The 16,727-nt window shown below is 40.1% G+C and overlaps 2 protein-coding genes across 3 annotated transcripts; one reads left to right on the top strand and one right to left on the bottom strand.

Annotated features, from left to right (window-relative positions):
• Window positions 1–231: 231 nt before the first annotated feature.
• On the top strand, window positions 232–7,746 carry wdr93 (WD repeat domain 93). Of its 2 annotated transcripts, none has more exons than XM_051077230.1 (16): window positions 232–451; window positions 1,056–1,143; window positions 1,315–1,516; window positions 1,758–1,822; window positions 2,095–2,173; window positions 2,278–2,363; window positions 2,569–2,653; window positions 2,902–3,055; window positions 3,317–3,387; window positions 3,741–3,827; window positions 3,977–4,108; window positions 5,479–5,686; window positions 5,774–5,834; window positions 5,946–6,102; window positions 6,245–6,428; window positions 6,569–7,746. In XM_051077230.1, exons 2-16 carry the CDS (start codon window positions 1,078–1,080, stop codon window positions 6,675–6,677), a joined length of 1,746 nt encoding a protein of 581 aa, XP_050933187.1. In that variant the 5' UTR covers window positions 232–451; window positions 1,056–1,077; the 3' UTR covers window positions 6,678–7,746. The 2 variants fall into 2 exon arrangements, with proteins under 2 accessions (XP_050933187.1, XP_018522498.1); XM_018666982.2 differs by having other exon boundaries at window positions 986–1,143.
• An 862-nt stretch (window positions 7,747–8,608) lies between these two features.
• On the bottom strand, window positions 8,609–14,741 carry LOC108877053 (gonadotropin-releasing hormone II receptor-like). Its single transcript, XM_018666983.2, is given in 5 exon segments — window positions 8,609–8,960; window positions 8,962–9,419; window positions 10,753–10,957; window positions 12,502–13,107; window positions 14,446–14,741. Coding segments are annotated over 4 exon segments (1,275 nt in total). The 5' UTR covers window positions 13,051–13,107; window positions 14,446–14,741; the 3' UTR covers window positions 8,609–8,897.
• Between the last annotated feature and the right edge of the window lie 1,986 nt (window positions 14,742–16,727).

Below are 16,727 nucleotides of genomic sequence, written 5' to 3'. Positions count from 1 at the left end.
TGAGTTTGTATATGTATTTAAAAAAAACATCAGCTCCTGCCATTTCTCACAATTGATTTTATCAAATATTAATGGCTGTACGCTGAGAAACAAAGTCTCATATTGTGCATATTGATCTTGTAAACGATACCCTTTATGTATCCGTGACCGCGTCTTAACCATGGCTAATAAAGGCCTAAACCAATACCTGAAAAACGGACTCCGTGCTAATCTTTGAAAGACAACTGTTCAGTCAAAAACTGATAGTATTGACATGGAGTTATTGACGGGTCTTGGCTGTTTTTAAACCTCTGAAGTATCCTCAAGGTGCTTTACAGACCGTTTTGTGGGTGTGTAGACGTGGACCTGGCAACAGTGCGTCCAGGGAGACGCTGTCGTCATGACGACCATGAAACATTTAGCACCCTGAAAGGCTGCTACTGTCAGTATCTCAAACACTGGCTAATTTAAGGTAAGACTGCCAGCGGGTGATGATATTTACAGAGATTTTGAAATGCTATTTTTAATTCACAGCCAGCCAAATGTCACCAGTGGTTCACCTTTCCATTCTCCTAGTTAGCCTTGGACGTATACTGTTGGTTAGCAGGAACCATCTCTCATTTTCCGTGTTAGCCCCAGCTGCTCTTTGCACACCTCATTAGCTTAAGGTACATTTGTTGTTTCAAGTGTTTGTTAACTTGAGGTGTAAAAGTGAAATGTGCTCTAACTTTAATGAACTACTTTGCTGATAGCGTTACATACCTATCCCCTCAACCACATACAGTATTACCTTATGTGCCAACACAGTAAGTTAGCTGTAGTGTTAGTGTCTGAGTCATTTAATACTTTTGTATTGTATGTAGAAACACGTTTACTTCATCAAATTTTAGAGGCAAATATTTTATTTCCAGCTCCACTGCATTTATTTGACAACTATAGCAACTTTTTACTTTTCAGGTGACACCTGTAGATTAACTAGCTGTACTCTCTTGCTCAACCATCTTAGTGTTGCATCAAATTCAGCAGGTTGAAAACAAGAACAGAAAACAAACTGCGCTGATGTCCTCACATGCTAGGAAAAGTACACCCGAGTCAGAAATGGAAGCAGCATGCAAAGCACAGAAATCAGGAGGGGAAACGTTGGAACTGTGTGGTGCGAAGCAGGTACAGAGTTCATGACAGAGATGTTAAATGACTTGACAAGCCATCTGGCAAAAGTTGATATTATTTGTGTTGCCCAATTTGAAATACGTCCAAAAGGCCTTACAGGCACACACTGTTTATTGTGGTGAAATAGTTTTCTGAATTTTTGACTGTTATGACTAATCTGTCAAGCTTCCAGAGAGCACCAACTGCCTTGCATGCTCTGAAGACGGCACATACCTCAGTCTGGGTCACTCCCGGGGCTTGTCTGTTTGGTGTGCATCTTCTCTGATCTGTGCTGCAGACTGGCTGGAGGACAGGCTGGAAATTACTTCTATTCAAATGACCAGAATGGCTGAGAGGGCTTATCTACTCAGCACTATTGATGATATGGGTGGGTATAGCGCACCTTTGATCAGTCACCATGCTTCTCTTCAGGTTCTTTTCTTGTTAATCATCCCCCACAGAATAGCATTCATTTGTATACTTCAAATGCACTAGTGCGCTGCTCAAGTCATGAACTGAAACAATGACACCAGTGAATACGAGGGAAGAAATACCAGAAACCTGCAATGGGTACTTTGTTAAAAATTTATTGTCATGTTTACATCAGCTGCTATTTTCTTTCACTGCAGGTGTTGCCAGGGTCTTTGCATACCACTATGATAGCATTCACCTCCTCAGTGTTGTTAACATTATGGTGAGTACTGTCATTCACCATTGAACTTTATCTGTTATTTCTTGACATATGCCTTCTCATATTTTGTTTTTCAACCTCAGAATTTTTCCAAAGATGAATGAACACATGAGTTTTTATGTGTTGTTTTACTTTGTTAGGTAATGGGTAAATCCAGTTGTTTTTTTAGAACTATTTTGCTGCATATAGGTTTCATTTTTGCATATATTTTGCATCTGAGTAAAAACAGAAAAGTACTTTTAAAAGAGAGATTTAAAAAGCCCTGTCAATTTTAGGAAGATATCAACAAGAGGAGCATTTGCTTGTCTTTTGAACTATCTGAAGGGGGACATTATGGAGCTGCATCAATCAGTTGTAAGCAAGGAGTTTACCTCTTGTTTGAGCTCTTTTCCTTGTGTGATTTTATTGAAGTCACACATTCAAATACTGAATCACATGGATTTCATGTTTCCTATCAGGCAACGGCGTTGTTTGGCTCGAAGTCTATCACCTCCCTTCAGAGACCTGGCTGAAAGAGTTAGAGATGGCAGCATCACAGACACAGGTATTGTACTGGAATCTAATCATTAGGCTGGCTTGAACATTGTGTGATTGTGTGTTAAGCATCATATTAGGCAGCTGACTGAAAGCTTTTTTTAATTGTCTTTTTAACTGCTACCAGAGATGTATTGAATTACAACTTCTCTAGGTTACAGCTATATATTGTATTATACTGTATATTACATTGGTCTTTCTGTTTTAATCTTTAGGAACCAAACTCTTCTGGAGACGTGGATGTGAAATTTTCTCCATTGTCAGTAGCAACTAAAATCAAGCCACCCAAAGTTCCAGCGGGTATGATCTTATTGAAACCAAAAATGTTTTTCAGTTATTGTATAGTACAATCAAAAGGAGTATGGATGTATCATTGTCTGTGGTTATACTGTATATCTCTTGTTTAAATGACTGTGTATGCAGTAAGTGTCCCATCAGTTTTATGTTTTTCTGCTGTTAGAAAGAGAAGTAAAAGTGTGAATACACACTCCAGTTGAGAGTGCAGCCAAGTCAAGTCATTATCCTGTCGTGTTTTTGCTGTTGTGCAGGGATGGGATTGAACAGTCCACACGAGGTGCAGACGACAGACTTTTTGATACACTATTTGGCTGTGGACGTAGACACCAGGAGTCGCCAATGGGAGGAGCACTTTTTCAACACAGGAGGAGAAAAAACTAAAGGAAGAACCAGTGAAAGCCCCAAGTACAATAAAGCTGACCCAAATACAATCAGCATTTCATAGCTGTTGACATGTTTGCTCTGTTTGATTCATCACACACACAGGCTTTGACCAAAGATTTTGATGTATTTTGAAAATATTTTTGTTATATTTTGGCTGGGCTGTGTCCCGCTTGTGGAATCAAAATTATACCCCTGATGATATTGCCTGTGAATCATGTAAATCATTTAAATTGATTGCAGATTTATGTCGTTACTTACATGGACTCATATATTATTTTACAGACATTGCACCCAGCACTTTCTTTTGCCTTGCATTCAGTTTCCTGGAGACAGTAAAGCAGAGACTCAGCCAGGTTTGTAATGGAGGAGGGGCGGTGCTGGGTTATCCATTATTTGAAATTTCAGTATTTAATATGTGAATTTCCTATGATAGAGGATAATGTAAAACAGTTGGCTAGTATTGTTTCAGGGTCCTTTCCACTAAAAACATTTGGAAATAACAGATCATAAACAAGGTCTTTCTTTTTAAGTGAACAACCTTTTCTGAATAGTAGGGTGGCAGGCACAAGGGTGTAGCCCTGCTGATTATTTCGATGGATTTTATCCCTCATATTCAATCAGTCCTCTATTAAAGTATTTGCAAGTCTGCAGCAACAGGCCCTTCTCCCGTTGGCATCATCTTTAATCTCTGACCTTTTCTCAGCAGGATTGCCTGTTGCTGTCTGTGTGTGGTGGAGTGGCAGTCATAATCTTTTTCAGTATTTGCTGCAAAAAGCACCAAAGAACAAACCAGGTAGGATATTTAGTTGTTAACAGTTGAATCTACTGGATGCTAACAACCATGTCTTACCATTGTCTAACATTTGTTGTCTGTTGTTGATAGCTCATGTCCACTGTGCTTTTTTTCACATTTTTGTTTTTAACCCTCTCCTTTTTAAGCAGATGTTGAACCCATGCCAGATGTTTTGTGGCCAAACGCAAAGGAAATCCTCTGTTCTGCTGTCAGCAGGTGTACCCGTTACATAGCTCTCGGGCTTGATAATGCTTTGGTGTGTGTCTGGGACAGGCAATCTGGTGAGCAAATCATATGGTGAGGTACCTCTTACTTTCTGTCAAATCTGACTCCAGTGTAATTTAGCTACAGCAGTGCACATTATTATATTTCTCTTAATTGAAAACTGTATGGCCTATTTTAATCAGTATTGTATAAACGACATTTCAGCATTAAAATGTTTTTATATAATTATTTGGACTTTCACACTTTTCTCATTGTCACCAGTATCAGTATGACAGTAACGCTATCACCATTTTCTTTCGTTTTGTGTTCCTATCAAGGTTATTTATTGAACAGACATTTAAAGCAGTTTTTACACTGTTTAGCCTCAAACTATGTCTCCAAAACACTTTACTGTTGCTGCTAAGCCACAGACAAGGTCAATGTGAGCACCAATGTTCACTGTCTTTTCTAGATACTAGTTCAATAGAAATCAAAAAATACCAGGGGTATACAGGGGTTCAGTCATTTTATGTGTTATCATTACAAGATAATACAAGAACCTCAGAAGAATCCTGCTGCCTGTGTTGCCATTGTGTCACAAATGAGTGACATAAAGTAAGCTCAGCATGTATGCTATTTAGCATGTTACAGTTCAGTGTGATGGCATAGTATCACACAGAGCGCAACCGTGTGTTCCCTGGTGCTTTCAGATCGAAGCGCATTACTTCCTGTGTGACACTCCGATACACTATTCAGTACAGCACAGATTGGAGAAAGCAATTATTTTAAGTTAAAGCAAGGTTGTGCATATTCTTCCTCTTACAAATGAAAAATTAACAATAACTGGCCAACTTAAGGAAACTTCTTCTCTGCTTTATGCTGCTCAATTTAAAAGTCATTCTATGTCCCAACCCTCTCCCATGGTCATGAGTTTTGGGTAATGACCAACAGGATGAAATCAGGAACACTACAGGCTGAAATGAGTTTCCTCTCTAGGGTGCAGTTGAGCCACTGCTCATTGGTGTTGAAAGCATCAAGTTGAGATAGTTTGGGCATCTGATCTGAGGATGACTCCTTGGCGCCTTCCAGGGAGACAGACATCTGGACTAAATAATTTTTTTGATAAAAACATAGCTACATAGTTATATTGTTCTGGCTACTTCCGTGGATAAATACCCCCCAAAAACCAACACCCCAAAACCAAGCTCCTTGTCTCAGTTAGATGTGAGATATATTTAGGATTTCCCCAAGAGAAACTTCACTGAAAAGCGATAATGAGGCTGACTCAGTTTGAGGAAAGATGCAACAACACTTTATGTGTGTGTTTGACTGACAAGCTAATTTTTGCCATTTGCCATTTTTGCTTGTTAGACAGCGGTTTGCAGTATAAAGTTACTTATGGGCTGTTTGATTCTCTTTCTGTGTCATTTTCTTGTCTTTCCCTCAGGGTCTCCATTGTCTATTGTCTCAATGCCTGCAACGGAGAGTGCCTTATTCAGGATGCAGTTTGTGGATGATGGACCTGTGTCTACTGATGACTCCCAGACTTTACCTGAAGCAGAGGTCCATCTTTTGGTGGTGTGTAAAAGTGGAGCAATTCACACAGTCACCACAGGAAGAGGGACACAATCCTGCACGATGTTGCTCACTGAAAGGTTACCTGCGTGAATTGAATGTATTGTATCAACAACAGCAACAACAAAAAAGATCATCAACACATGTTATTTCCTGTATTGCTACAGGCCAAAAGACAGTGGGGACTTCCCAGCTACCACTGCATCAGTCCCATTCCTGCAGAGCTTGGTAGGAGAACTGAAGTTGTTTATGAAAGGAATATAAAAGGAATTAATACTAACAGTATTATAATTTTAGTCTCCTCTGACACTGCTGTCTTGTTTTTCTTGCTTCAACTAGTTCCTTGAAGTGCAAAGAAATGGAAAAATGTTCCTCCAAGACGGCATCAACAAAACCACTGTGTGCCTCTTGATTCTTCCCAAAACTCATCTGATTGCCACTCCCTGCAACCCTGTTTACACTCTGAACATCAAACAGCAAACTCTGTTCATACGAGGTAAACCCAAAGCAAAATGTTTGTTTTGCTTTTCATTAAGCCGGACCAGACAGAAGTTTTGTCAGAGTCAGAAGAGCTGTACAAGAAAGGTAACATGAAATTGAACAAATACAACAATTGAAAGTTTTTATGTCTCATGTAGGTGATCAGCACCCCAGCTACAGAGAGTCCTCTGAAGAGGACAGCCAGAGTCAGCTTTTCATCTTCTGTTTTGAAAAGTCTGACATCCTTAAGCAGTACATTGTTTCACCTCCAGATTCTCCACAACAAAAAACACTGAGTTTTGTCACTCTGGAGGAAACCTGCAATCTCTACCTTCAACAAAGGTTTGTATTCTTTGTGTCTTACGCCTCTCTAATCTGAATTTGTGGCATCCAGATTTCCATCCCCAGGACAGAGCTCAATCACTTCATGTTGTATACTACAGTAGTCTCTCATCATGTGTTTCCTATGTTTTCATGTGGAGAGCGTTGTCTGTGGATGAAAGGAACAAAGCTATCACACAAACGTGGAAGCAGCTACAGGAAACTGCTAAGATGGCACAACAGAGACACAGCAGAGCTGCAGATAGCTGAAGCACTGCAACCATTGGTACAGGCATGTATCATTTATGTAGCAATAACACGGATTTGAGGTATGGATCCTGAATTTGGCTGACTTTGTTTCCTGTGTTGAGTTAGGCAACATTTGTATGTGTGCTGCTGGAAGGCCATCTCAAATGTGCATTTTTAAAGGTTGAGTGTATTCAGGCTATTTATGATTGGGCTGAACTCAGTCATGGCACGTTGGCATTTTGTCACCTTTAGGGTCTTTGAATGTTTCATATGTCATGTTTCTAATGTCAGAGGACACAAAAAAGGACAGGGTGCAGAGATTTAAAATGTTTTAGATGCTGTCATACAACAGGCTGCTTTTCAGGCTTATGTGTACATGAGAAAAATAGAGACCAGTGGGCAGCATTAGTAGCTCCAGTTCTATGTCTGACATTCAAATACAAGGGAGCATAATCAACTGTTGTCCATATTGTCCATATTTACTGAATACCAGGGTTATAGTAAATTTGATTTTCTTTAATCAGTGAAATGAGCATTATTCCTGATTGGCAGCCCTCCTTGAATTTAGATTGGTGACAGAGCAATAATTCTTGGGCCAGAATGTACTCATGGTGTTCTTTTCTCACAGCTCTTTTTAGCTCTCTTGGCACAGAAGAATTTATCTACATTGTTGCATCATTTGTATTCTATCTTCGCTAGTCGTATCAGATCGTACTGTGGCGTCTCTCTTTGAAAGGGAACTGACACTGATTTTAATATCTGCTTGAAACATAATTTGAATTTGTAAAAGCTTTACTGAGGGCTGATGCCAAAAGGATGCACGTCATTGAGAGACTAATGAAAGCACAGGTGCTGGGAAAACAAATCTGTCAGTAAGAATACAGCAGTGGCTTGTTAAATTAAACTAAGCACCTACAATGAAGAGGCGACTTCGCTCCTTATCTCTGTTTACTGATGAATTTGCTGCTATGCTCATTTGAGTTTTCACCTGCCCCGTTTTATTTTATTCTTTAGTGATCACTTACTTGTGGCATTTTCATCAACTCACTGGCAAGAGCTAAGTACAAACAAAACTGCATCTGAAAATTGTGTGCCTCTGAAGTTAAATGAAGACCTGTCAACAGGTGAAAGCTACAAAGACTTTTAGGTGGAACTGTGAGCTTATTTTATTCACAAAATGATTCCAGTCTTCATCTATGCTAATCGGCTCTTAGCAGTAAATGTCAGTTTGCTGTTTTACAGGGAGGGTTGTCCTGGATAAGAAAAAGCTCAGTACATAACCCCTACAAAACACTTTTTTTGTTTTGTTTTTTTACACTTTGTTTTTGAACAAATCAAACCAACAGGATAGAGCATGTTAATTGGTTTTACAGGTGCTGATAGGTAGATTTTGTTACTTTGTTACTGTTTCCATATTCTCATACTTATCATACAGACATGAGAGTGCTATAAATGTTGTCCTCTAACACTCGACAAGAAGGTTCCTCTTATAATTTTCACTGGCTAGATGAGATAATATAACCACTGCATGTGAACCTATGCTCGTGTCTCAATCACCATTTGCTCCGAACAAAAGGTGAAATTGATGTCTTTTTTCTCCAAAGAGCTGAGCTGATGATTTTTAAGTTATTTCTTATCTCTGCCACATACCAATTTGTCACAATTCCAGGGTAGAAATGGCCTTTCCATTTGAGCGCTATGACTCATCACTGATTATAGGCAGCCATCCCCTCAGGGATCCGACTGTTACACATCAGTACAGAGACAGAAGTAATTTTACATAAAATGTCTACATACAGATTGGATGGCAATACTGTGCAACACGAGTTTGCATGCTTACAATTGCTGTGATGCTCTATGTGTAAATTTCTCTCCCCACAGGGCTTGTTGTCATTTTACCTCGGAAAGTCAGAAAATATTTCAAACAGCAATAGATTCACAATAGACACTCATCCCAGTTAATACATTTAATTCAAGATGACAACAAACTACAATTTGCAAAGTACATAAACACATTCCTGTCTGAAGCTTCCCCTCTTATAGAAAATACAAAGTTCTGTCATTTCCAACTTGTGGCAGATTTTTGGCACTTTTGCTTTGTACACAAACATGTTTTATGAGGTAAGCCAAATGGATACAGTGTTCAAGGAATATAGGACCTCACACATAATCAGACAATGAATAAATCTGAATAATTAGTTGTAAAGCAGTAAAAACTGTCAGGAATCTTTCACCCACTCCTCATATGGTGCTCTCAGGACTGGACTGGTCTCTTGCCACATCATTGTCTGCTGGTAAAAAAGCTGCTTCCTGGTGATGTTGACTCTGCTTTGCTGTGATTATAACTGCACAACATGAACTCCTCCTGGCTGGCAGGACTCACCTCTCTTTTCAGTGGGAAAGAATTGGCAGCACAACTTAAAGATGTAGTTATAACTGTGTTATTATCCTGGTCAGATGCTGTGGCAGCATTGCAGTAACGCCTGCGGAGCCCCTTTCGGAAATGAATGGTGAACAAGCCATAGATGACTGGGTCCAGACAGGCGTTGACGAGACCGAAGATGAACAGAATGTGGGTCAGTGAGTGAGAGACTTTTCCCTCCAGGTCATCGGGGAAGAACCAGTACCACAGCCCCAGCAGGTAGTACGGAGTCCAGCAGATAATAAAAGACAAGACAATCACGATACTCATTTTTAGAGTTCTCATCCGGGCTCTGGGGATGTTATTCTTCGAACAACGCAAATGCATTTCATTGGAGGGCACTGGGGGCAGAACGGGTGACAGAAACAAAACAAAGCAACTATTATAAAATGCTTGCCACAAACTGTAAATGTATTATTTAATATATGCAAAGTGTAATTCTTTTTAAAATATTGTGCAAATCATGTAGTACAAGAATTGCTTTGCAGTGTGTTTAAAAGCTTGGTTCACCCAAATTACAAAAATGTTCCTCAAATTGCAGATTTGTTTGCCTTTATTGGCCCAGTGAAAGGTTTGTTTGAGATTTCTGCTAACAGCATTGAAAATGGCATTTAAATAAAACTAACAGTCTACAATCACACTATTTGCACTTTGAGCTAAATGCTAATGTCAACATGCTAACAGGCTTACAGTGACAATGCTAACGTGCAGATGTTAAGCATGTATAGTTTACCATGTTCACCTCATCTTAGTTCAGTGTGTTATGCCAACATTTGCTAGTTAGCACTAAACAAAAGTTTAGCTGAGGCTGATGGGAATGCCTAGTTTTGTGGGTATTTAGTCAGAAATCAAATGTGATATAAGGGGTCACCAGTTAAAATTCTTCCTCTTACCCCATGGAAATACATGCAAAATTTCATGTCAGTTCATCCAGTAGTTCTCAAGACATATCACTTAAACCCAAAATGTTAATGTTATGATGGCACTAAAGGAACAGTCAGGGGATCACCATATTCAGTAGGATTCATCCTTTGAGGATCATGACTTTCATGGCAATCCATCCAGTAGTTGTTGAGATATTTCAGTCTAGACCAAAGTGGTAGCTCAACTAACAGACTAACATTACCTTTCCTAGATCCTTGCCACAACATCTCTCTCAAAAACCATAGTCCCTGTTTCTCTGAATAATCAGCAATCACTGATTTATTTTATGAAAATTGTGCATGGTGTTGTCTGAGGACTATCCAGCATTACCAAGACTGGGAAGACATGTTGCTGTTGAATTTTTAATTGTTATCTTTCTCACTTTGGACACCATGAAAGCAGATTTCAGCCACCTTCCTTGTAGAAATTTCAGACAAACCAATATCTCATATACTCACCACTGGAGGAGAGTGAGAAAATGCATTTTGTTGAAATCTGGGTGAACCAACCCCTTATGATTACTACTGCCTGAAAATCATTAAGTTACATCCTCAGGTGGGCTGAAGAGCACAATACATTAAATCAAACAATCAAAACAACAATCAAATTAAACAAAAACAGTACAGCTTTTATAAATGTGCCTCTGCTAATAAAGGGGTCAAACATAGTGAGCAGTGATGGTTATGTTATATAAGTGCTTCCAACTCATGTAAACTGATCCACTTAACCTCAGCCTCAATTTAAACTTACAGTTGTCCTTTCTCAGCCGTTTGGAGATCTCACAGAAGATCCTTGTGTAACAGGTGATCATGATGACCAGCGGCAGCAGGAACAGGCAGGAAAATGTGAACATGTTGTAGGCCGTTTCATGCCAACGTGTGACAAAACTTCCACGTGTTGTACACTGAGTGAAGTCCTCAGGATGGATGATGGTCACATTGTGAAAGAGGAACAGCTGAGGAGGGAAACAAGCAATGTTACAAAAGGTATCTTCAAGTATGATGCATGCTATAACATAAAGCAGTTACAGCACGTATCCCTCAAAGCTGTATCTACCTTCATCCTCTCACCACAGGTGGCACATAAGGAGTCCAACAAAAAAATGGGATAGTTCCTGATAAAACTATCCAATTACAAGTTAGAAACAAGGACTTAATGTATCATAACTATATATATTTTCTTCCTTCCTATCCTTTCAAGTGCTGACAACATGGAAAAGTTCATCCAATCCTTTCCAAAACAACCGCATCTGATACTTTTTAAACAAGAAGACAAGGACAAAAACCTGCAGGACATTGGATTTCATGGACCACAACTGGGCCAAGTGTATTTGGCTGCAATTCATCTTTTTGTTATTTTAGAACACTTCACTTATAGACACCAAAACCAACATGGAATTAATCCTACTAACTGTATCACTGCTTGATACTATTCCACTGTGCTGCTGACCTCCATTGACGTCTATTAAAAACACATAAAGAGCCACAGGCTGCTGTTGCCTTGAATGACATAGTGCGTCATAACTGTAAATGTTTCAGAGGCCATGCAATTGCATGTAAAGTGGATGTGTGTAGCACATAATGGGAACCTGAAAAGGATGTCCCAAAGGTCTGTATTTGCTTAATATGACGTGGGGATCTGTGTGAACTCATCAAATGGGCTTTCTGTTCCCCAGCACTGCTCTTCCCTTCAAATGACAAGCCTCAAGAGTCACTCCTATGTTCCCAGATTCCTTTGTTCCCAGACTCTACTGTATATAGCACATAATGGGAACCTGAAATAGATGTTTCCCAGCTGTTCACTTAATATGACATGAGCTGTTGTGGGAACTCGTTAAATGGGTTTTCTGTTCCCTAACGTGCTGTATGGCTTTCAGTGTAATAGGCCTACACTTGAGGGAACTAATCAAATGGGTTAAATTTTAGGGTTGTTGTGTTTATATAGCTGTTTCAAAGCCTTGTTACAATAACACAAGGATGATGTTTATGAAATATTCTAACTTGAAACAGGTCAAACTTGACCTGAACACCATAGAAGGGTCAATGTGTGCTAACAGATAATTGAATTTGGGAACAACGGACCCTGGGAACATAGATAAGCTCTCCCTATACGTTCATAGGCTTCACATTTTTGTATAAATGTACCTGCACTGACATTTAGTTTGACACTCGCCTCCATAACGTCTCACATGGTGAATAATAAATGTTAATGTTGGCAAGAAGCTCTTCTTTTCAAACAGGGTTTGGGAAGTCACCTGGCAGCTGCACACTTGCCTTTTTGTTACCAGGTTTTTCTGTCTTTAAAATATTTCTTGTGGAACTAACAGTAAATCGCAAGATATAAAATAGTCATGTAAAGGGCTTTGATCGGAATATAGAAAGTGGTCATGTTTCTCTGTAAACGCCACTTGTTGGGCAGGACCCTTGATGTAAACCACATTATAGCCTAATGAAATGATATCATGCCTGCACCCTGGCACATGCTGTTACCTGACCTTACCTGAGGGACTGACAGCATGACACTCATCCCCCACGCCACAGACAGCATGATTCTGTTCCTCTTTCTGGCCTCATTGATAGCCAGAGGGTTGAGGATGGCTGACTGCCTATCCAGACTGATCACCACAGTGACAAAGGCGCACGAGTACATCGCCTGCAGCTTCAGAAACATCAGCAGCCTGCAGGCAAAGTCCCCAGCAAGCCACTGGACTGTGATGTTCCACACTGCATCCACAGGCATCACGATGAAGGTCACCAGCAGATCAGCCACCGTCAGATTGATGATCAGCACCCTGACGTGGGATTTGCGTTTCCCATCGCTGTGTGCCGCCCACAGCACAGCGAGGTTGCAGAAGGCCGACACGGCGCAGAGAATGAAGGTGATGATCACTCTGACTTTGGCCGCTGTGGAGAACGTTGGCAGCTGTGGGGCGTCGCCTCCCGCTGTCCAGGTGGAGGGGGGAGAGGAGCAGTTGCAGCTGGCGTTCGGCTGGTGGTCTGTCGTCAGGTGATACATGGTCACCGCGGAGTCACACAGAGTGGCATTCATTTTCTGAGGTTCGCAGAGGAAGAAACATAATGCTCATCCGCCGTGGAGAGCACAGCGCTGTTAACAAGAGTAAAACAAAAAGACTGAATCAACCAGCTACAGGATGGATGAGTCAGGGGGCCATGGAGTGGGCGCAGCTCAGCCACACAAACTGTTGTCACAAGAGAAACAGTAAACATTCGATGAATGAATAATACAGCAGTTCATCAAGAGGAAGTAATATGCATATATGGAAGCATCATTCGCATTGCAATTCAGTGAGGTGGAAAGATGGAACTAACAAACTGTGAGGAACGTGAAATACGAATACAGTACATTTAGCTAATATCACATTGTACAAAGTTATACACGTGCATGTTTCCTAGAGTGTATGTGATAGTAATACAATCTCTTCTACAACCTGCTTTAATTCTCTACTGGGTCTGAGAACAGGAAAGATGAAAATGATTCTCTTATTTACATCATTAAGAGATGTAAATAACAAGATCATCTTTTCAATTTATAATTAATCTTTGGCGTTGGAGCAAAAGCCATCTTTACATTTTTGACTTTAAGTGCAAACATGACACATGCAGGTGGATTTTAATCCAATGTTCATTGAATGAGTGAATGGCAGGCTTCGTAGTGTAGTCCTCACACCTGCACAGCACATCAGAGCTGCATCACTAACATTAGACTGACTCTGTAAATATAAACAGAACATCATCTGGATAGAAGTATTTCAGAGTGATTCTTGCCATTGGAAAAAAAAACACTTAAGACTTCTCTGAGACCTCTCATGGACACGTAACATGTAGTTTATACCATTTTTTCCTGATGTATTCCAGAAAAGAGAATCCATTATCATAAACAAGGAAGAAATTGCTGGTAGAATAGCTGACACGTAAAGCGTGTTGATGTAAATGTGTTTGATGCAAACCACAGATCGTTTAAGCACAATTTAGCACAAAGCTCTCTCTCGCTTTCTCATTTTCAACATTTTCTGTTATTAGTAATACCGAAAGGGATTTCCCCCCCCCTCCCCCCAAAGAGAAACAGCGCGCTCATGGCATTGAAGTGTCTAGAAAATGTGGATACAGGCGGAACCTCATATTAATAATTAAAAGCATTTTCTTATTCTGCAGCCAAAGCACTAAATTTAACTTCAGTTTAAAACTCTTAACCAGATGATAGCTTTTTATTTTGAGGAATATCCCGATTCCAGCCACACACATAAAACTGAGGAGAGCAACAAGACTTTGAATCATTTGAACTACAGCCTAAACAGTTCAATAACAGAGTCTGATGTCCACATCTGTAAAAAGACAGATAGGAAATACTACGCACGTTTCTCTCCTCCGTGTAAGCACGAATTACAGGGAGAACATACTGCAGCCAAAGAAGAAACAAACTTACAGTCATGTACAGGGAGGCTGTGGGTTTAGCCTTTGGCGCGTGTCCGGGACCCCAAGTGTTTAAAAATCACAAGAGGAGCGAAGTCTCGTCGGTCGTCAGTGTCCGTTTGTTTTCCAGTGGTGGGACGCAATGGATGTAGGTTTAACACCCACACCTAGTGCATCTGTCCAACTCCTCTGCTGTCCAGCGCGTCCTGTGCGCTTCGTATCCGCCCCACCTTTACCCTCACACCAATCAGAGCCGTGAAGAGTAAATCTCCTCCTCTCCATATTCATATACATACTGTATACAGCAACATTTAGAAAAGAAAAGAAAAGACTGATGAACACCACTGCACAAAAACACATTTTTTCTCTGAATAAATGCGAGAGAGAAAGATAAATTGTAAGAGACCAGCACAATAGAAAAAACATTAATCACAATTTGGATGTTTCCTGTGCTACGTGGGGGAAAAAAACTATTTAATAAGACATCATTCATGAGATGGGATACTGACAGCTGAGACTAAGATCTGTGGCAAAAAGAATCTTTTCTTTGAAACATGAGCATGTCTGCAACGAGAACCAAGTCTGTCAGCTGCAAGAGTGTGTGGTATGTTTGTCCATCACAAATGGAAGTGGAGTTGGTGAGGTACAGTAGAAAACTTGACAGCTAGCAAGACAGAAGACACAGGAGTGTGGTGGTTGATTGAAGTAGTATTTATGTTCCCACTGTCATGTGTTCCCCAGTTCAATATTCTGTTAACACACATTAACTCTCCCATTGTCTTGGGTCAAATTTGACCTGTTTTGAGTATAAAATAATACTAATAATCATATGTATATTATCCAGTCTGGTTATTGGAACAAGGCTTCAAAACAGCAATCTAACCACAACAGCCCTAAACTCAACCCATCTGATTAGTTCCCTCAAATGTAGGCCTATTACGCTGAAAGCCATACAGCACATTAGGGAACAGAAAATCCATTTAACACCATTTTAAAAGAGTTCCCACAACAGCTCATGTCATATTAAATGAACAGCTGGGAAACATCTATTTCAGGTTCCCGTTATGTGCTACATAGAGTCAGGGAACATAGGAATCTGGGAACATAGGAGTGACTTTTTCAGTTTCAGAGGCTTGTCAGTTGAAGGGACAAAACTTCTAAATGGATTTAAACACACCATTTTCTGTTTTGGGGAGTGTTATGTGCTGGACTACTTTTTGGTTAGGAGCAGTTGTTGTAGGAAAAACAGCAGAGGCTCCAGGAAGTTACTGGTCCTGACCAATAAAAATAGTCCGGCCCTCCCATTAAAATTACACATTGTCACTTCAGTCACACAAACATGATATAAGGTGTTGATTAGTGAGCTTTAGAGGTGCTTAAAGGAGGATTTTGTTACTTCTAGACAGAGTCAGGCTCACTGTTTCCTCCTGTTTCCAGTTTTTATGCTATGTTAAGCGAACCATGCTCTTTGAGAGCCATCTGTTTTGTCTAATAAAATAGCTACAGAGAATAAGAATATAAGTGTGATGAGTGTATGTCTGAGTAAACCTAACTACTGGGCTCCGTTTCTATGGTAATGTCTCACTGAAAGTTAAGCACATGGTAAAGACAAGGTGGAGAGGTGACAGGGATTAATTAAAGTGGTCTTTCAACTTCTCACAGCACATTCCTCCTCCTTATCCATTCCAGTTGAGAAATGTAAAGATACAAAAGAGAAAGGGCCACCAACAAGCTATAATTATATAATCACGGGTCAATTACATGGCGGTGCTGTATGAGAAACTGAAGCAAAGAAGAGGACAAATTCAGGGCTCAGAAAGGGTGATGAATTACAGCTGTCTCTCCTGTCTTGTCTTATAGTTGATGAATTACCTGAAATCATCAATGTCAAGTTGAATTTTCTCCTTGTAAGAGTGGGTGAACTCTACTGTAGCTGGAAGTAAACTCATTTACCATAATTATAATGAACATACAAATAAAATGATGTTTGTGTTTGAGGCAAAGAAGCTGTACACAGAAAGCAATCTTCTAATCAAATCCCTCTGATCCTAAATCACCTCTTTTACTTCAGGAGCTACATTTTCTCATAGTGAGGGTAGTTGTTGTCATTTTTGTCAATACTGTATAAAGGCCAGTGCTGGACTGTGATCTCATTTGAGTGATTGAGTAATTGGTGATGTGTCCTGATGCTGCTTGGTCTGCCTCTTTCTCTGGTTTACTCTCTACACTAGTCTGTTTGGAGTTTATGTCCCCATTCACACAGCACACTCCTCTTATTTATGTTCAATTTATTGA

Source organism: Lates calcarifer, linkage group LG2 (genome assembly GCF_001640805.2).
Source record: "Lates calcarifer isolate ASB-BC8 linkage group LG2, TLL_Latcal_v3, whole genome shotgun sequence".
In the NCBI taxonomy this organism is placed as follows: Eukaryota; Metazoa; Chordata; class Actinopteri; family Centropomidae; genus Lates; species Lates calcarifer.
Note: the sequence above shows the minus strand (reverse complement) of the source record. Positions and strands in the feature narration are given on the sequence as shown.

What these genes read in the sequence shown, in the direction of transcription:
- wdr93 (XM_018666982.2), top strand. Translation starts at nt 1,039, where the DNA reads ATGTCCTCACATGCTAGGAAAAGTACACCCGAGTCAGAAATGGAAGCA. An exon ending in ACGATGTTGCTCACTGAAAG is followed by an intron (nt 5,687 to 5,773) that starts GTTACCTGCGTG and finishes GTATTGCTACAG; the next exon opens with GCCAAAAGACAGTGGGGACT. An exon ending in GCAAACTCTGTTCATACGAG is followed by an intron (nt 6,103 to 6,244) that starts GTAAACCCAAAG and finishes TGTCTCATGTAG; the next exon opens with GTGATCAGCACCCCAGCTAC.